Source organism: Vulpes vulpes, chromosome 12 (genome assembly GCF_048418805.1).
Source record: "Vulpes vulpes isolate BD-2025 chromosome 12, VulVul3, whole genome shotgun sequence".
Taxonomy (NCBI): domain Eukaryota; kingdom Metazoa; phylum Chordata; class Mammalia; order Carnivora; family Canidae; genus Vulpes; species Vulpes vulpes.
In genome coordinates this window covers 110912057-110933306 of record NC_132791.1, presented here as the reverse complement: position 1 = coordinate 110933306, position 21250 = coordinate 110912057, and the positions used below count along the sequence as shown (strand labels likewise).

Here is a 21250-nt window from a genome sequence, read left to right as displayed (position 1 = left end):
TTGTTGTGGGCACCCAGGGGATTGATTATAGGTAATAAGTTAAATATTAACAGAGACAAAGTGACAATTTGAGATAGTCTAGCTGAAAATCCCAGAGTCCTCGTCAAAATTTAAATAGAAATCAACCCTCCAATATACCCTGGAATGTTTCCTTTGAGAAGCATTTTCTTGGTGCCCTATAAAATTTCCTACATGTCTCCCTCCCTCCTTTACTCCAAATAACACTTTACCCACTTTGCGTCATGTGCAGAACAGAGCAAGATGCCCCTATCGGTAGGTTTATGGATCTATGTAAAATAAATACCTTTCTTCTCTACCTAGCAAATGTGGAGAGACTAAGAAATAGATCTAGCCCCACCGCCAATAACAACCACTCCTTTTCCCGTGAAATTACCATCAACAATCCATGAATCACTTGGTTCCCTTAAGCTGTTGCTGGATATTTTAACTTCAAATGACACATCACTTTGCAGTGAGGCAACTGAAGCATTGCTTAAATCAAAAGTACCAAACGTGAAAGGATAGCAAGAAAATGAGTTCCTGGAGGATGGGCACGATTTGTATTCTTCCTTGTATTTTCCAGGGCTTCGGTGTTTCATACACAATAAGCCCTCAACTGATATCTATAGATAAGTGAGCAAGTTCACTATCACTGTGAAGGAAAAGAAAGGCTCATCCCTTAATTGTTACCTTTTACACCTTGTTATCACTACCTACCCTCTTGCCTCATCTCTGGCCACTCCAAATCTTGGTCCTACAATTGCCATGAAGGGGGAACAAACTAAAAATAATGCATAAGAATGTTAAAAGAGAACTGAAATGCTATATATACGGGCAGAACAGAGCAAGATGCCCCTATAAGTAGATTTATGGATCTACATAAAATAAATACTTTTCTTTTCTACTAAGCAAATGTGGAGAGCCTAGCAAATATATATAAAGTGTATATATACACACATACATATGTATATATGTATATATATGCATATATGTATGTACATCTTCTGTATCTACCATTACAGTACTATGTAGTCTCTGTCTCCTAAATATTTATTGGTATGTTAATTATTAGCACCAAGGAAATCCTATTTATTGTTTTTAAACTACAGCGGTTCTTTGGATTCCTAAATCAACATCATTTACTGAGATTACCAGTATTTATTCTCTGTGCTGTTAATTTCTAAGATAGACACAAAAAGAGAGCACTGCTCATCTCTCGAATTGAGTCTATCTTCAGTTTATACTATAGGCCACCAGTAGCATTTAATCTAATGGTGAACAACTTCTCAATCAGCTTAAGCTTTCCTTTTAACTCTCTTAGTTTCACTAAATAACATTCTTACCTCAAAAAGTGTTGAAATCCAAGAACTAGAGGCACTCACCTGGCATCTAAGGCTGGTACATAGTATTTAAAAATGTTTGTTGAATGGAAATGAATTACAAAGAGCCTGTACCGGAATCTGGATCACTCTGAACTGGATATTGACAGAACTAATCAGGCAATCCTTGTTTTCAAGGGCCAAAAACACTTCCACAAGCTTCCCGGTCATATATATATAACCAAGTCACTGTTTAAACCACCAACTCCCACATTCACCCCACTGCTCCCCAGAGTAGCCTCCTGACCTGTCTCTCACCTTCAACACCCCATAATTCTACCACTACCTCTAACAGAGATCTGATCCATTCTCCACTTGACCCAGCTCTGACTGTGGCCTCCTAATCCAGTAATTTCCAGCTATGCTCCTCCACATGCTGTTATGCAGCTTAATCTCTTCTAGACAGAGAATCCTTTGTAGGACCTGTCTGCTCTTGGAGGCTTCTGGTCCTAGCCTTCTTGAACATGCCTACAGCCACTACCTCAGGTCAGGCCTGCATTGTCTCTTGCCTGAATATCATAATAATTGGCTAACAGTTCTCACCACCTCTACTCTTACTGATCCCCAATCCACTTTCCATAGTGCTGCCAGAGTAATCTTTCTAAAATACAAATCCGACTGTCGATCCAAACTAGAGTATACACTCCTTAACAGTGACAGACAAGCCTTCCTACATTTTAAACCTTCTCTCCCAACGTCTGCCAGTAGCCACATACCCCACTGTTCAAGCAAACCAAACTGCTCACCTTTCTCCAAGAACCTGTACTCACTCGTGCCTCTGGGCTTTCATCCAGGCTCTTCCCCCTACCTGGTTTGCCCTACTCATCTTTCAAGATAAACCCTGGGTTAAGTGAATTATCTCTCCGAAGCACTCCATGGCACATTGCTCTTCTACATTGTGGCACCTAACACACTTATGTGTAATTGCTTAATATTTTTCTGTCTCCTCCCCTAAGCTGTAAGCTTCCTTAGGAGAGAGACCATATCTATCTTGCTAATCACTGTCTCACCAGTACCTAGCACAGTATCTGGCACACTGGCACTCGATAAATATTTGACTGACTAAACATAAAATTATTATTATTAATAATAATGGCAGCTAATAATATTAATATTATTAATAAAGTTAATAATGATGATGATGATGGCAGCTTACTATGTGCTTGGCACTGTCCTAAGTACTTTATATGTGTTAATTCATTTAATCCTTGAAATAATCCTAAGTATCATTATTGTCTCCACTTTACAAATAAGGACATTATGACGCAGAGATAGTAAATAACACAGCCTGAGGTTATATAGTCATAACATGACAGAGTCACAACCTGAACCCAGACAGTGGATCCAGAGCCTAGGTTATCAGGACTCCTTCATACTGCCTCTCCTTCAAATATAATTCAGTTCAAAAGACACCTTCTGTGAAAACCGTATCTTACCATCCAATCTGAATTAGACATTTGTCTTCTGTATCCTATGACACCCTACATACACTTTCATCATAGTATTTATCACACTGCACTTTATGACTTGGTGTCCATTCCCCTTATTCCATGAGATACTGGAGGGCAGGAACTTTGACTCTGTGTTGAGTTTCTTTGTACCCTCAGGACATCACACATGGTACATACTCCAACTTTCATGGATGGATGATAGAGCCTGAGTCAGAACCTTAGCATTCATTTTCAGATTATCCACCAGGTGGCGGAAGAAGACAAAAGCTGAACAGAGGGCGAGATCCCTTACCTTTCACACTTGTCACTTTCTCCATGATGGTTTCCTGATCTTGGTACAGAGTCACCGTCACTGTGGCTCCCGATGTGCCATAGCCCCAAATCACTGCCCCTGCGGGCTCCTTCTGCAGCACCATGTAGTTATTGATGTAGGAGGCAAAACGAAAACCAACATCTAAAATATAAAACAAACACTTAGAAGAGCATCATTGGAAGATACATCACCAACTGAATCTGGTTACACAGCAAAGAACATAATAAAGCCTTTATACAGGCCAATTTGAATATATCCAGTCCTTTTAATCTTCTAAAACTAGATCTTATGCTTCCTAATTAGGTAAGCAACCCAACAAGAGGAGTTGCCAACAATATGCATCAAAGTACAGGGTGACCAATAAGGAAAACTCAAAGAACCTAGGACAACCAATGTACCGCAAGCCTCCTCACCCTCAGAGCTCTTGATCTGCCTTTGCCCTGGGCTTGGCTCTGACACTTCATTCACCTACAAATTGCTAAGATGCTCCTCTTATACACCCCACAGATGGTATTTATGAGAAAAATAAACCACTTCCTTTCCCTGCTTTCCATTACCACACCCACTCCTTGTTGCTGAGAATAAAGAAACCTGCCTCTCTCCAACACAGCCTTCCTGAATCTATCCCCCCACCCTTTATTTTATCTCCCCCTTTCCATCCTACCAGTATCAATTTCTCACAAATAATTCCCCTTACTGTGTTTTTTTTACAATCCATTAAAAATTCTAAATAAGCATTTATGAACATCTGCAACGTCTGCTTCCTTCCAAGGTAAATTCAGATAAACTAAGATGAAAAAATAAGGTCGGTGAGAAACAGAAGGTCAAAATGTCAGAACAGAGGTCTTTCGTCTCAATTTTACCCATTTCACAAGCTATATTATATAAAAAGAACAAGAGAGAGCACTTGAAACTGTAGATTCTATTCTAGAGTCACTAACAAGACTGAATAAGAACTCACTTTAACGAGATCATTCCTATTTTTAACATGCAGCCTATATTGAAGTATTTTATTAATAACAAGCATCTATCCAAATTATCTCAGTGAGTTCCTCATCAAAACTTAACAAGGGGGGAAAAAAACTTAAGTTATGTCCCATTTTGTCTGAACAAAACAGACTAAAATCCCTAGAAGAAAATAATTAACAAAGTTAAGTTTTTTTTAAGGGTTTTAAACAAAAATGATAGGCAGGACAGAGAATGAGAACTAACAAGGTTGACATTTTTCTCCCTGGAAGCTACAAATGATGATGGCCCCTTAGGCCACGCTTAACAGGGCAGCATAGCTAATGGGGTCTCCTACACAGACTGGGTGGCCTATTTGTCCTGTGCTTCGAATAACAGCCCAGTTGCTACACATCTTCTGCTCGCTCTCTCTCATGAGCTTTAGTTACATCATAAATCTGACATGACAACCAAAGATCATCCAGAAGGCTGGATAATGGGCTCGAGATGCACAGCTACCACAAGCAAAATGCTCTAAGAAGAGACTCCAACACCCCACAATTGCATAAGCAGGTTGGCAGCATGCTGGAGGGAAGGGGAGAGGCACACGTGTGGGAGGGCCTAGTCTTGGGTAGGTGCTTCATATGGAAGGAAAACTGGAAACCAAAGGGCTAAGAGCTAAGCAGAGAGGATGAGGGTAGGGGGGAACGGAACCGGCTGTCACTTGCACATGAGCCTATGCAAATGAAGAGCTGAGTGCAGCCACTGTCTTACAGGCTGGGGCACATCTTTCCAAGTTCTGTCTGTTTCCACCAATACACACTTAGTGGACCTCACTGTGCCTGGCTCTATTCTGTGTTAAAGAATTTTAGAGATAGAAAGGATCTGAAAGAAAGGAAAGAAAGAGAAAGAAATAGAATAGAAAGAAAGAAAGAAAGAAAGAAAAGAAAAACAAGGAAAGAAAGAAAGAAAAAGAAAGGATCTTTCACACTCGGAGGTAGAATCTTGTTATTTACTGATCAACACTGACCCCCCCCCCTCCCCGGCTAGATTGGGTAATTTTGGTTAATAGCTTGGATATTAATTAATTAATTCGACAAATATTTATTGATATCTACTGTGTGCCAGACACCATTTTAAGCACTGGGGATATAATAGAAAAAGAAAGGGGAGCCTGAGTGGTTCAGTGGTTGAACATCTACCTTTGGCTCAGGGCATGATCCCAGAGTCCCGGGATCCAGTCCCACATTGGGCTTCCTGCATGGAGGCTGCTTCTCCCTCTGCCTGTGTCTCTACCTCTCTGTGTCTCTCATGAATAAATAAATAAAATCTTAAAAAAAAGAAAAAGAAAAAAAAGAAAGGAAGGCAAAGGGGGAAAAAAAACACAAAACTCCAGCAACAGGGAGGTTCCATTCTACTGGGGAGCTTATTTCTGGCAGGCACAAGCACGCTGCATGTAGCAAACCCCTTTGACCGACCTTAAATCACATAGGTAGTTCATGTCAGGACTTGGAACCAAGCCACCTGATTCCAAAGCTACTGCAATTTCCACTCTGCTGCAGTTAGATACTGGTGGTAAATTAAAAAAAAAAAAAGTCATACTTTCTGCCCTTATAAAGCTCACATTCCAACCAGATAAGAGTAGACAGTGGAACATTACCAAGGAATTGAGCAATGGACAAAATAGGAGAACAAGAAAGGAGGCAGGACTGGTCATTCCTTTTGTCAAACACAAGACACTTAGCATTTGAAGTTTTTTTTTTTTTGGTCTTTAATTTTTTTCATCGTTTGGGCATTGGAGTAGAAAACACAAATTAACATTGTGGGGAAATTAAAAGTAGTCATTAGAAGCAGACTGACAAAATTAGGACGGCGGTTAGGTTACCTCTGGTGAGGAACTTGTGGGATGCACTGGGGAGGAACATCCAGGGAGTCTCAATAAAACTGGCAATGTTCTAGATCCTAAGTTGGGTGCAGCACCCTTGGGTGTTCATTTTCTTGTTGCATTGCTCATATATTTTTGTACACTTCAAAATATTATGCAGTCAACATGGGCACAAGGGGGAATGATTTGAAGGAAAGATGTGAGGATATGCCACCGAATAAGAAGGAAAGAAAATTTAAAGCATTAATGAAAAAAATACAGTCATCGGTCATGAAGGTAATGGAACCATAAAACCCAAAGGTGAAGACTGAATACAGGACTGGCAGTGAAGTTAACAGCCTTTAAGAGAAGATCTAATAAAAGAATGGGCCTGCTCTCCTCCCATATGCTAGGCTCAAAGGTCACTGAGTGGGGATGAGAACCAGCAAGGGATCCCCGGGGGGCTCAGCGGTTTAGCATCCGCCTTCAGCCCAGGGGGTGATCCAGGGGTCCTGGGATAGAGTCCAGCATCAGGCTCCCCCACTGGACCCTGCTTCTCCTGCCTGTGTCTCCGCCTCTCTGTGTGTGTCTCTCATGAATAAATAAATTAAAAAGAGAGAAAATGCTATGCAGAGTGCGGCTGGTTTACACTTGTGTTAAAGCCTGAGAAACTCCTGATGGGCCACAGTTGGTCTCAGTCTGTGTAGTTTTGGGTTCTCAGGTAAAGTAACTGCCAGTTTTCTGCACTCTGTCTTCACTTCTCACTTCAAGCTATCTTTCTTAGCAGGGATCTTTGGGATCCACTCTTTGAATGGCTTGAAGAAAACAGGTGCGGCGTGAGCACTTTCCTAGGCATTAATTAGTGGGCAGATCCCACCTGCTGGTTCTCCATGGTTGTGGCTCGGCGTCCAGCCCGGGCCCTCAAATGGCAGGATCCCACCTGGACAGTAATCCAAGTGACTACTTGGACTCAGCCACATCACGCATATAACCTCACCAGCGCCCTCTGTCAGCTGCGCCAGAGATCAAAGCTAGGCCTTAAATACTCTGAGCTACTGAGGGGGTTGTATTTCTTAGCCCTAATCACCACTTAAAGTAGTCAGATGTAATTCCCCCAAGGAACCAAGCTCCAAGCACACCCTCCCCAAGGGTACCACTGAGGGGGCAGCAGGGAAACGCTGTGGGTGATGACTCAGTCACCTGTTTCCAAATATTACCTAACTCGCTTCGCCCCCTTCCCTGCGGGTTCCCCTGCAGTTATCCGGGACCCCGAGGGCCTCGGTCCGGCGCGATCGGGCCTCCGGGCTCAGACACCCAAACCTCCCCTCTGGGCCACAAGGGGCATCGTGACGACGGCGGGAGGACGCGGACCCGCCGGCACCCCCGCCCAGCAGGCCCCTGCGGCCCAGCCCGGGTCGGAGGGCGGGCGCCGGGGTGGCAGGTGCTGCAGAGGACGCGGGACCTCGGAGCCCGCGCAGGCCGGCGGGCAGGGGCCGGGCGAGTGCGCCGCCTCACCTGCACTCGTGGCGGCCGGCAGGACTAGCGGCAGCACCAGCCCAAACACAAACCTCGGCGCTGCCATGTTCGCGAGGGTCCGCCGCCCGCGTGCTGGACTCCGGGTGGGTGCCCTCTGCAGGCGGGGCCCGGGCCGTGGGCGGGGCCGTGGGCGGGGCCGTGGGCGGGGCCGTGGGCGGGGCCGTGGGCGGGGCCGTGGGCGGGGCCGTGGGCGGGGCCGGGCGATCTGGCTCCACCCCTCCCAGGCCGCTCGGTCGCGAAGCCGTCCGCGGCCGCCGGGCGATGCCGGGCCTGTCCCCTTCCCGGCCGCCGTAGTTGAGTTTAAAAAAAAAAAACGGTTACCCAGCAACGAGAAATAACAACCGGAACCATCGGCAACCAGCTCTGCGAGAACGGAGAGGTGAGGCGGTTCTCCCCACTTCCTCTGCAGACCCGAGACCTCGCCTGTCCCCTGGGCCTCTCGCGTTCTCTCGGGATCCCCGACACATTCCGGGATCGCGAGGGCACCTGGGGCGCCGAGGCAGCCTGCGATCCCCGATCCTCGACGTCCCTCGAGGGCCCCGGTCCCCGCTCGGAGCGCCCTCCCCTCCCCAGACCGTCCAGGGTCTCGCCCTGCCCTGGAGTGATTCGGTACCTCATCTCCCGTGCCCTCGAAAACCGAAAAACATCCTGCACGCCGTGGGCCTCGTGACACCATCTCGCCCTCACCTAGACCCCCGCCGGCGGACCGTGTGGCATTGGCACCTCCACCAAAAAGGGCCAGGGTGTCGTTTGCACACTCAGCCGCCCAACCCGCTGCTTGGCAGCTGTCCTCGGTCCAGTCCTGTATTCCAAGACCGGAAGATCAGACCTGGTCAGGACAAAACCGGAAAACACAAGAATCCCCAAATCTTGGAGCCTGGATTTGCAAAATCTTTGATCTTGCCTCCGCCCTCTGAGCCCCTGCTGCCCCTTTCTGGGGGGTATGTAGGCCTTTCCAGGCATTGTAGGTCATGCTTCCGAAGTGGAAGCAAGGGGCAAGACTAATTAAGTGTTACAACAAATTAGAGTAATTTCTAGAACCAAGATTGGCTCTTACTTCACTTTTTTGAAATTTTAAACCCCCTAAGAGTGTCTTCTTGGTAATTTCTGATGAATTTTTAACAGTACTTCTGAGTTCCTGTGGGATAACAAAAATTACCCTCATCTTTTTAATGTATGTTTTTAAAAATATATATTATATTATTAGATATTATATATATTAAAATATATATTTATGGGACAGAAATAAAAAGTCTTAGTGTTCTAGTGAAAAAAAATCTGCGATTTTTGTAATTTAAAAAATAATGATTAGGCCTAGTAAATGAGTTTGTATTTGTAATATTCTAATTAGTGATAGAGAGTCCGAAACTCTGGAAGAAATCATGGACTGGGGTTGTTTTTGGGGGGGGGAGAATTAAAGTTCAGGAAATTTGGGTCTCAGAAATAATTTGCCGTCATAATTGTGATTATATAAGTAAAATCAGACAAGCTTACAGACAATACTCTCTAACGAATCTCTAGGTACAATAGGCAGTTCCTTCCAAGGAGATGTCGATTCCATTCTCCAACACCCACTACCGAATTCCACAAGGATTTGGCAATCTTCTTGAAGGGCTGACACGGGAGATTCTGAGGGAGCAACCAGAAAATATACCAGCTTTTGCAGCAGCATATTTTGAAAATCTTCTAGAGAAACGAGAGAGTAAGATTTTTTTAATAGGCTTTTTTTTTTTTTTTAAGTAAGAGACTAAGCATTTGTTTATGGTGAAACTAGGTCAAGACCATTGTCATTCCACAGAAAGCCTTTATGAGGCAAGTAGCTTCAAATAACAGTTCTTGCTATAGAAAACATGTGCCTTTATGATAAGTTTTCCTAAATCACATTATTTCACATTATTGAAGATTACCAGTTGATTACTCAGACCTTCTTTGTTGTATTTTTCATGGACACACTGGGTGGAAGGGAACCTCAAGAGATCATCCAGCCTATCCCTCCATCTCCCAACAGGCTGTTCCAATGCAAGCCAAGCAGCTGACTGCCTAGTCCTCCTGGGAAGAGAGTTTGGTTGTCTTTACAAGTTGGCTCTTCTTACTTCAAAGTATTATAACTGTTGTAAAAAATAATTCTATGCTCCTTACATTAAATAGATTGGTATTTGCTGGGGTATGTGAAACTGTCTGCAAAAAAGCACAGAGTAATACTGCTTTTAAAACTAAAATTCCAGGGGTGTCTAGGTGGCTCACTCAATTAAGTATCTGACTCTTGATTTTTGGCTCAGGTCTTGATATCAGAGTCGTGAGTTGAAGCCCCATGTCGGGCTCCATGGGTGTGGAGCCTCCTTAAAAAAAAAAAAAGAAAGAAAGAAATCCCAGCTTGGGAAGTAATTTATATCCTTTCTCTATTCTTCCAAGGTCCTATCCTGCCCAGAGACTAAGATTCATGCTAACAGTGACTCTTTGGCTGAAAGCCAGAGAAGTTTCTTCACTTACAGAAATAAAATTTCCAAATTCCTAGCTCTGAAGTCTCATAACTATCAAAATCTGATCCAGTAGTCAAAATGGGAATTATTACAGCTATGCATCTCTATAAAAAAAAAAAACAAACCTATTCTTGACTAGAACAAACATTTTGTATGAGCTGTTTCCATCATTACTTTTGACTGCAGTATTCCAACAGAGTGGTAAAAGTGACTAGAAATAACTACAAGTAAATGAGCATTCAATTTCAAATCATTTTCCAGAAGAAGGAAACCTACCACAAGGCTTGAATTGAAACCACTCCCATACACACTGCACCGCTCCACCATCTTGTCTTCTTTTCTCAACCCCGGCAGAGCTCAGAATCTCTGCCAATTTCCTGAATGTTGCTGGTCTTTTCCATATCCAGTCAGTATGAATATCTGTTGTATAATTTAAAACTTAAATGCTACTAAAAAGTGATTAAAAGAACTCTTTCAGAGTAAGAGGTGAATTATAATGGGGATTAGTTTTGTTATTATAACATTAATTTTACAAACTCATGAGTAAAATGTCTTTAGTCATTTATTTAATTTTAGATCTCAGAAATGTCCCATTACAAAATCATTTGAGTCATTGTTAGTGGATCATGATAATTAAAGCAATTGGTGATTCAGAGTAATAGTCTCAGAATACTAGTTTCTAACTAAAAAACTAGATAAAACTACTTGAAAAATTTTAAAGCCCCATACTCAATTCCACTCATGTAAACCAAAGGTGAACTATCCAACTGATGCAAGTATCAGAATGTAGTCTATCCAAAAGGGAAGAAAAAAGTCCTCTAGCCTAGTGTCTCTCACAATGCAAGAATTCCCTTCCAGCAGTCTTCATAGGTAATTATTAGTCTTAACTTTGATTTTTCTGACAGAAAACATGTTAGCATTTGATATAAGTGGTATCTCAAATCGTTAGGGAAAAGGTGGGCTTTTATTAAATAATGTTGAGATAAAGATGGAAAAAAGATAAAATTGAATCTATTCCTTACATCACACACCAGAGTAAGTTCCAAATTGATCAAAGATTTAAAATTTTTTTAGATTTAAATTTTTAAATGAAATCATATAAACAGATAAGGAACATGGATGAATTTCTCTGTAATTTAAGAGAGGAAAAAACTTTTCTAGCTAAGTTGCTATAATTACTTAAAAATCCAAAAGCAATTAGGGAAAAAAAGACTGGTAAGATTGACAACATAAAACTAAAGTTTTACATGGCAAAATCACCATAAGAAAAGTGAAACTACTTACAAATGCTAAACTGAAGAAAAACATTTGCAATTTATAACCCAACAGGTTAATAAACCTAATAAAGTTTTGTGAAGATACAGAAGAAAAAACAATAGCCTTTTATAAAACGATGGTCAAGAGATATGAGCAAACCACACAAGAAAATGTGAATTGCCCTTAACATGTGGGAACACACTGAAACTAACCCATAACAACATAAGCCAGATCAAAACTACACTGGGATACATACCACTACCAACTCCCCCCATCAAACTGGCAAAAAAGCCAAAGTTTGCCAATTTATTCTAGACAAAGCTAGAGGGGAAATAAACAGTCATATACATTGCTGGAGGAGATATAAAATGATATAACCCCAAAGAAGAGAATTTGACTGAGAAGCTCCACTTCTTCCCTTTTCATTGCATCGTTTTTTGAGGAAACAAAAAACGGATGTTTGATGGAAACATCCATCATAGGGAATTTGTTGAATAAACTAGAGGACATCCATACAATGGAATTAATTATATATAACTACTTAAAACACAGAATGAGAAAGATCTCTATATGTTGCTATAGAGTGATCTTGAGGATATGTTAAGTGAAAAAAGTAAGGTGGAAAAAAAAGTGTTTAGTATACTACCAATTACCTAATAAAGGGATGTTGATATGAATATATAACTATTCATTTATATTTTTAATGAAAGACTAAGTCTTTTAAAAGTCTACATTTACCTCTGGAGGAAAAGTAACAGAGTGGAGGGAACAGTATAGAAGCTAGAAAGCTGGACTTCTCTGAATATATCTTGAATTCAAAATCACAAATGTTCAACATAGTTTAAAGTAGAAAGAAATTTTTAAAAATTTTAAGCAATCTCTAAAGTTTGGAAGTGAAGTGAAACAAAGGAGCCTAACTAGTAATAAAAATGGGTAGATATAACCACACAGAAAAATTATTTCAAGTGACTTTATAATACATACAGTAATGTGTACATCTCGGTGGATATACCCTAAAAACAAAATGAAGTAAAAAAAAGTCTTAAATTGTTTTCAGTAATCATTGTTAATAATATTATAGTATAATTACAGTTTTTATTCACTTTAGGACATAGCAAACAAGTAACTATCCTACTGTTATTAGAATAAGATTTTTAGTATAAGAAAAATGACATAGATATAAAAATAAAATAAGTTAGTAAAATCCTATAATCCTAAATTTGAACAGAAAAATATCAGTGTGACCTCAATGACATATTTTCTCTTCAAAAATGAAAGAGATGTTCTCTAGCTGTATACATTTTTTAAAAGGCTACAAAACAATGACCAACCCAGTACCAATGAGCACCCAGCCTCTAGAGTGTGACATCTAGCTACCATTTCCCACAGACCAAGGCTTCTAGACTAGCTAATTCCGTGATTTGGTCAGCAAATATGCAAGTTGAGCCTGAACATCTTGCCATACCAGAAAATAAGGAAACTATCAATGATTACTAGAGTTGTTTCCAAAGGACTCAGGAACACCTGAATACTTGAATGAGTTCCCACTGGCCAATTTTGGACAGTGAGAGCATCAATAAGAATAATAAATGCAGTGGATTGAAGTTGACCCAATTTCTTAACTATTCAAAACAAATAAAACTTCCTTAAGAGGAGGATCCTAAGGAACCAACTGATTATTCTGAAAACTGGTCAATAAGGGGGAAAGCATCAAAACTTTAACCTGCCTTTTCTGGATGAACTGTGTGTCAGCTAACAGTTAGCTGTTGATATGGGAAAGTTTTTCTTTACTGATTACTCCAGAAATAAATAATGATCAAATAAGAACATTGCCATTTTGCAATCCCTAAAGAAATGATCTAAGCAATCATCACCAATGGGCCATTAAAGATGATAAAAAGAGAGACAACCAGATATTATGTGTATCCTGACAAAACTACACTGCATTATCTCTAAAGTATTCTTGCTAAATAAATAAATAAATTCTGAATCAGCTACAGGAAATTCAAAAGCAAAGGAACTTGTTAAAAGTCATAATGAGAATGGAATCAGAAATATCTAAACTGTGGAAAACTCCAAAGGAAAAATGATCCAATTTCCTCAACAAAAACATTGCAAGGAAAAAATATGTGGGCTGGGAGATGGGTGAAAATCTCTTCCAATTAAAAGAGATGTAAAAGGCATAATGAAAGGCCGTGTGGGCCCATTGTTTGGGTTCTGTTTGAACAAATCAACAGTAAAAAAAATCAACAAAAAATATACTAGGCAACATGGAGAAATTTGGATAGCTAATATTAAGGCATTATTGTTAGTATTTAGATGTGATCATGATATTGTGGCTTTATATCTTAGAGATGCACACTGAAATAAACATTTATAGATAAAACAATAGGATGCCCGGAACTGGCTTGAAAATAATCACAAGAAAGGGTGGGAAATTGAGTGAAGTTACAGATAAAATAAGATAAATCCTGAGTTTGTAATTGTTGAATCTGAGTAATATACACGTTATATTATTCTCTCTACTTTTGAAGTTTGAAATTGTTCATAGGGGATCCCTGGGTGGCGCAGCGGTTTGGCGCCTGCCTTTGGCCCAGGGCGCGATCCTGGAGACCAGGGATCGAATCCCACGTCAGGCTCCCGGTGCATGAAGCCTGCTTCTCCCTCTGCCTGTGTCTCTGCCTCTCTCTCTCTCTCTCTCTCTCTCTGTGACTATCATAAATAATTTTTAAAAAATGAAATTGTTCATAATGGGGACGTCTGGGTAGCTCAGTCGGTTGGGCGTCTGCCTTCAGCTCAGGTCATGATCCTAGGGTCCTAGGAATGGGCCCTGGGATCGGGCTCCATGTCATTGGCTCCCTGCTCAGCAGGAAGCTGGAAGCCTGCTTCTCCCTCTCCCTCTGCCACTCCCCTAACTTGTACTCTCTGGCTCTGTCAGATGAATAAAATCTTTTTTTAAAAAAAAGAAATTGTTCATAATGAAAAGTTCAAAAAATCTGCTTAAATATAAATATTTCTTCCTGTCTTTGTTTACTGACTTCATAATATGCTTCATTTTTATTTTTTTAAAGATTTTATTTATTTGACAGAGAGAGAGAGCACAAGCAGGAGGAGGAGCATCATATATTGTTATCACTGGTTATGTTTACAGTGTTAAGCTAAGTACATAATAAGATTTTCCTTTTTTTTAAGATTTTATTTATTCAAGAGAGACACAGAGACAGAGGCAGAGACATAGGCAGAGGGAGAAGCAGGCTCCCTGCAGGGAGCCATATATGGAACTCAATCCCAGGACTCCAAGATCACGCCCTGAGCCAAAGGCAGACACTCAACCACTGAGCCACCCAGGTGTCCCCAGGTGTCCCCTTAGTAAGATTTTCAACTAGCCATAAAGAACTTCCAGCTTGGGCAGCCCCGGTGGCTCAGCGGTTTAGCGCCGCCTGCAGCCCAGGGCGTGATCTTGGAGACCCTGGATCGAGTCCCACGTCAGGCTCTCTGTATGACGCCGGCTGCTCCCTCTGCCTGTGTCTCTGCCTCTCTCTCTCTCTCTCTGTCTCTATGAATAAATAAAAAAATAAAATCTTAAAAAAAAAAAAAACCTGTGGTTTGAAAAAATATCTTGTGTTACTAATCTGGATTTACTTTAATGAACTCAAAATAAGTCTGAAATTATTATATTTTTATTATTTAGAAACCAACTTTGATCCAGCAGAATGGGGGGCTAAGGTAGACGACCGCTTCTATAACAACCATGCATTCAAGGTATGGTCCTATGAAACTCATGGATTTGGTTATTTCTTCTCCTTGTCTCCAAAACAGATAATAGCAGAATCTCCCCAGAATCACGATCATGAAAGGCATATATATCTTATTAAACCTTTTTAGTTGTGCTGTTCTTTCTGACGAGAATTTTTTTTCTAAAGTATCTTAATTTGAAAAAAATAAAGTATCTGAATTGTGAACAGATATTTAGCTGAAATTGAAAGGTAATCAACACAAAGAATGTACTTGAAAAGTTACAGAATAACTACTATCATTTATTCTTCAAATTGTATTGGGTATCACGATGGTTAGCAATAGCGGATCCTCAATAAATATTTGTTGAATTAACAAATGGCATTTCATAAAAAAAAAAAAAACACCATTTATCCAGTTGTTTCATCATCATTGACATCATGGTGGAGTTTCTTCTACAAAACTAATGTGTTCAAAGACTGAACCTGCCTTCTCTTTAGCAACATTCTCTGAACCAGCCTTTCTCAACCAAGGTTCCCCAAAATAATTAAGCCCTAAGCCAAAGGCACTCATTGCATGTAAGGAATCAATGTCTTTCCTTTGTATCCAGGATGATTCTAGTTATGTACCATCCTTGATAGAATAGTCCCTCAAAACATTCTGTGTTCTGTGGTCCAGAAGAGGAACACTGGTTGATAAGGGCTATGTGTGACCCTTTGTGATTGGCATCAACTAACTGGGAACTTGATGGAAATTCTGTCTCAGGCTCTACTCCAGATCTGCCAAGTCAGAAACTGAACTTTAACAAGCTCCCCAAAGTAATTTGTAGGTACATTGGTGTCTGAGAAGCACTCTTCTAGACAACTGAGATAATACATTAGCCACAAATCTCCACCAGATATTAGAATTAAAAGGAATTAACCAAGTTCAGGTTTTGATGGTGTTCCGCAGTAGAACTGGGGAATTTCCAGGGGAAATACCTGTCACTTTTTCCATGAGTTCAAAAGTGAAGTTCCATCCATTTGTGCCTGCCAGATAATGGGAGTGTTGAGTTTGTTTCCACTTAACTTAATTCTCTGTGTTCATGTTTTATTTCAATCAAAAGAATAGTGTCAAAAAGCTTTAAGTCTTTGTGTCACATAGCAATTTTAGGGTGTTTTTTTTCCATCTCTTTTGAATTCTAAAGGCTTTACTTAATTAGCTTATATGTCTTCAAATTTCTGTTTTATGGATTCAAGAAACTCTTCTCATAGGTTGTGAATTATCAATGCCTCTATTTTGGTGAAAGTTTTCAATAACCATGTCAAAATAGGCATAGCTGATATTCCTTTTTTTTTTTTATTTATTTAAATGGTTCCCCGTAGAATTTACTTCTTTGATATGATTTTTAACCTTCAAACTTCATTAAAAAGTCCACTTGATCTCACAACATGGGGCACAATGGCACATATTTTGTTCTTATTTTAAAAACTAGCAGCACTTCTTTTTTACACTTTGTTCAAGATTCATTACAGCATCTTAACAACTTTAGTATAAGACAATAGCTTTGTTTTTATATAAAAACAATGCTGCACACATTCCAAAAGCAAAAATGTCAAACATTTTTCACCAATTGTTTGGTCATATTTGTTTATGCATATTCCCTTGAGAGTTTTAATTTCTTTTTTTTCCAACCTACTTTCTTTTCTTTTTTTTAATCAGCATGTACTTAATTCCTACTACTTCTCAATAACATAAAGAAATATTTAGTGACTTTCAGCAGTTTGATGCAAGACTTTACTGTTTTGGAATATTGCCTGTTTGACCCTCTCACCCCTCTTCCAGGAGCAAGAATCACCTGAGAATTGTGAGTCAGAAAAAGAAAAATCTCACCCATCTGTGAAAGACGATGAGACACCAGTCACAGCCTTTGTAAGTTATATTTTCCATATATTATTAGATTTCTAAAAAGAATCATATCCCTCAAATTAAAATTATACTCCAAATATGAATCTAGTCTGTTATCCATATTGCTAAAATAATCACTTTGCGCTCTAAATAACTGGCATCAGTGATAAACTCACTGATAGATCATTTGTAGCTATGCCTATTATAAAGGAAAACTCCTTCTTGCCCTTAAAAATAAAATCTTATTTTCCAAGATTGGCAATAGGTGGGAGAATCTCAGTCTTCATCCTTCAGATTCACTTTCCACTCTGAGAATTTTTCACTAATCGATGCTCTCCCCACCACACAGTGGCAAGGGTCAGAGATGACAAAAGGAAACTCGCAGAGAATCACATACCACCAAACAGAATGGCTTTCCGCAATGTGTAAAGGTCTTACTCACCTTCCATGCACTGCTGTCTACAAAATGACTTCCTGGGGATCCCTGGGTGGCTCAGCGGTTTAGTGCCTGCCTTTGTCCCAGGGCGTGATCCTGGAGTCCTGGGATCAAGTCCCGTATCGGGCTCCCCGCATGGAGCCTGCTTCTCCCTCTGCCTGTGTCTCTGCCTCTCTCTCTCTCTCTCTCTCTCTCTCTCTCTCTCTCTCTGTCTGTCTCTGTGTGTCTCTCATGAGTAAATAAATAAAATATTTTTTTAAAAAATTACTTCCTGCCTGATAGCCTACATCTAAGCAGTAAAGACCTGAGTAGGGTCCACCTTCAAAGATACCTATTTTCAGTAGTGTGCTAGAGCCAGCTCTCAAGAGACAACTGTGCACATCTCTATACAACCCATGATCAGTAATGTCTACTTTACCAAACATCAGCCATGGTAGGAGTATGAAGATCATGGCCAATACTACAAATCAAACTTTTTTTTTTTGGAGAGTCCATATATAAACATTTACTAGCATATCACTGCCTATATTATGCATAGTCCAGACTCAGAGAACCAAGCCTAGTGGGAAAGAGCTCATTCTCTACAATGTTGAAGACCAAATTTCTGAGTTCCTTTTCATGTCTTAATGTCCCAGTTAGTCACCCGTTAACTGACACCCAAAGCAGACATACCTTACCTCCTATCCAGCTAGGGGCATAACTTTTCCCTATAACCTTTATAAATGATGCCAGAATTATATCAATACAACCCAATCAGCCTAACATTGCTATTTGCCAGTGTCATTTCCTTACATCTTTACTAGTTGTCCTTACCCATTCATGAATCTGAGTTGAGATATTATTGATTTCCAACTCCACTGTAATGCATTTGCCCATACTGAGGCATCATCTCAGTGGATTTAATACCATCCTATTTGTATTTAAAAGTTTGAGAGCTAGATTTGCTTCATTGTTTTTTTTTAATGGGGTGAGGGTATAAATAACCCAAGGGTCCTTCAACAGGGGACTGAGTAAATAAATCAAGTTGCATTAGTACAATGTAATATAATAGTGGAAGAATGGGCAGCATTACATACTGAATAATAATATAGAAAAGAGAACCAAGATACATAGTTACATGGAAAAAATAGTTGTGAACATTGTAATTAGCATGATCTGATTTTTAAGATAAAAAGTCATGTATATACCCATATGAATACTTTGTATACAGAGAAACTTTGGAAGGATATATATATATATATATACTCACCCCATAATAATGGTTACATCTTAGGAGTAGGATTAGGAAAGTGGGAGAAAACTCACAACCAGGGACATTTATGTTTTTAAATGTACATGTACTACTGTTATAATTTAAAATGATATATTAAAAGCTATGTACCTATTGAATTAGACACTTAGAACCTGTGTGTTTCACTGTCTATATTTTGGTAAATTAGATATAAATTTTATTTTTTTAAAGATTTTATTTATTTATTTGAGAGAGAGCAAGAGAGAGTGGCAGGAGGAGCAGAGTCAGGGACAAGCAGATTCTATGCTGAGTGTGGAGCCTGACACAGGGCTCAATCCCATGACCCTAAGATCATGACCTGAGCTGAAATCAAGAGTCAGACTCTCAACCAACTGAGCAATCCAGACACCTCTACACCTAAATTTTAAAAAAAAGAAGCTATATACAGAAGTTCAGCCAACCATGTTAAAACTGACCATTGGGGGCACCTGGGTGCCTCAGTTGCTCAAGCGCCTGCCTTCAGCTCAGGTCATGATCCTGGATTGCCCGGATGGATCCCTGTGTGGTTGGGCTCCCTGCCCAGTGGGGAGTCTGCTTCTCCCTCTCCCTTTGCCCCTCCCCCTGCTCTATTGTCTCTGTCTCTCTGTCTCTCAGCTAATCAAATAAAAAAATTTTTTTAAAAACCTGATATTATTGGACTAAAAGGATTTCTCTTTGGCAGTCCACTTTAAATATATGATTTTGCTTAGCTAATCATTGAAAAATTAAGAAATTAATTTCATGTAATCATGATTATTTTGAAACAGCACATTTACTATTCTTGACATTTTTACCATGCCTCAAGGATTCTTACTTAGTTTCAAAAAAAAAATGTTATTGCTCAGGAAACTGTTAAATAGGAGCTATTTTGAGGGGGAAGTTGGCACCGATCGTTTATTGCAGAGACATATTAAAGAATGAGAAAACAAAATGCCTGCTATTTTAGCACTCATCGTTTAGTATATATACGATGACAGTGTATAAAATTCCCTTAAGAAGCAAGAGATCTCAATTGTTACATCCCTAAACTGATTAAATTTATGCATTTATTTTTATGGCATCAAAATACTGTATATTTAAGAAGCATCTTACTTTTTTCTCCTTTCCATAAAGGAATCTTCTGAAGAAGAAAAACAAAGAGAGGAGAATGCTGCTCTCAAAATCCAAGCAGCCTTCCGGGGACACTTAGCCAGAGAGGAGGTGAAGAAAATGAAGTCAGGTGATGCTGAAGGAGAGAAAAGAGAGGGAAATGAGTGAGAAGACTGGTTTTACTCCCCCGCTCCCCAGAAAAACATGAAAAAATCATCCAGATCCATCAGCCTCGCTGTGATTGTTGTTTTTTTCTTAGTAAGGGAGATGTGATGTAGTGAAATAACATTTGTTGCTGTTGTGAAAATCTGTCATGAGCATTTGTTTAATAAACATGCCATTGAACACATGCCTCTTAAAGATTTCTCTGAGATCATGAGTCTTATTTATACTTCTCCCAAGTCTCTGTATAAAGACCCCTGGATTTAAAGCTATAAAACTAGCATGTCTGAGTTTTCAGTGCTCTCAGTGGTTATGTGGTCTAACCATTATCTAATGAATAAATTCTCTATCACATGCCTGAAAAATAGTCCTTCAGCTCCTGGTTCACTCCTGGTGGTAGAGAATTTTACTGCCTCTCAAGCATAGTCCATTTAGTTTTTGAATAATTCAAATTATTAAAAAGATAAGCTGAATCAAAAACCTGCTTCCCTGTAAGTTTCAACCATATGTTTTCATTTGTCATGCAGGCATGCAATCATTTATTGAAAAATGTATTGAGCCCAAAACATGTGCTGGGATTTAGTAGTGAATATCTGTTCCTACACCCAGCTGATGTTTTTTTTATTGTCATGCTCTCCAGAACTACACAGAATAAGATGAATACATATTTGAAAAAAAAAAAAACAAAAATCATCATAACATCATAAATATTCTTCCTCAACTAAAACTTCCCAAGTTTTTCTCAATGCATAAATGGTAAATACCTGTATCATAAACTCAAAAGGTCTTACATCTTTTTTTTTTCAGTGAATCATTCAAGCCACCCCCCTCCCTGAGTGCTTTATTTTTAGAAAGTTTGGTCTCTCCTTTGTGAGGCCTTCTCACCCTTGAATATCTAAGAAACTGTGGGGTTCATGTCTTAGACCAAAAGATGCAGTTCCTTTCCCAAAACAAAATAGAGAAGAAGTGGAATCTTCTTTAATTAATGCTGTTAACCTTCTACCATGATGATGCAGCATCGTGGTAATGTCCTGGCTGGTTCGGATTCCTGTCTGCACACCTTGGATGTCCCAAGCTTTGGTTCTAACATTACACATCTCTCAGCTCACAGTCACACAACCATTGTTCCCCCAAAGCTCAGTAACATGCCTGGCTCTGTCTTAAGGAGCTTCTAAAACCAGCCACATGTTATGCATAACAAGTGTCCTCCTGCAAACAGTTAGATCCTTGTCTTAAGCTCAGACATTCTCTTTCTGCAAAGCAGTTTTATTTCAGGTGCCCCATTTCCCCCCATTCCCATCCCTGAGCCTTTTTCAGGCTCTACAACAGAAGTTCACCCAAGTGATCTTACCCACTCAAATCAGATGACTTATGCTAGCAATTTCAAGGTTGTGGCATTCATTCTCCAATCTCTACTCACCTCCAGACAGCCATCCCCCCTTCCAA

The 21250-nt window shown here is 39.9% G+C and overlaps 2 protein-coding genes across 5 annotated transcripts in view; one reads left to right on the top strand and one right to left on the bottom strand.

The window, feature by feature from the left end:
- The window catches only part of SIAE (sialic acid acetylesterase), a 73855-nt gene that overhangs the window by 30363 nt on the left and 22242 nt on the right, over positions 1 to 21250 (bottom strand). Inside the window, exons 2-3 of one of the 4 annotated variants that reach the window (XM_025998997.2) lie at positions 19646 to 19778; positions 3123 to 3284 (exon numbers count right to left, since the gene is read on the bottom strand). In XM_025998997.2, the coding sequence (XP_025854782.1) occupies positions 3123 to 3246 (124 nt within the window). In that variant the 5' untranslated portion in view covers positions 3247 to 3284; positions 19646 to 19778. Of the gene's footprint in view, positions 1 to 3122; positions 3285 to 7467; positions 7640 to 8101; positions 8344 to 19645; positions 19779 to 21250 lie in introns of those variants that run through there. The other 3 variants (XM_072729476.1, XM_025998996.2, XM_072729475.1) reach the window with 3 other exon arrangements.
- SPA17 (sperm autoantigenic protein 17) lies at positions 7736 to 19991 on the top strand. The gene is made up of 5 exons (XM_025998998.2): positions 7736 to 7867; positions 9010 to 9190; positions 14917 to 14987; positions 16785 to 16871; positions 19667 to 19991. The coding sequence occupies exons 2-5, from the start codon at positions 9037 to 9039 to the stop codon at positions 19808 to 19810; spliced, it is 456 nt and encodes a 151-aa protein (XP_025854783.1). The 5' UTR covers positions 7736 to 7867; positions 9010 to 9036; the 3' UTR covers positions 19811 to 19991.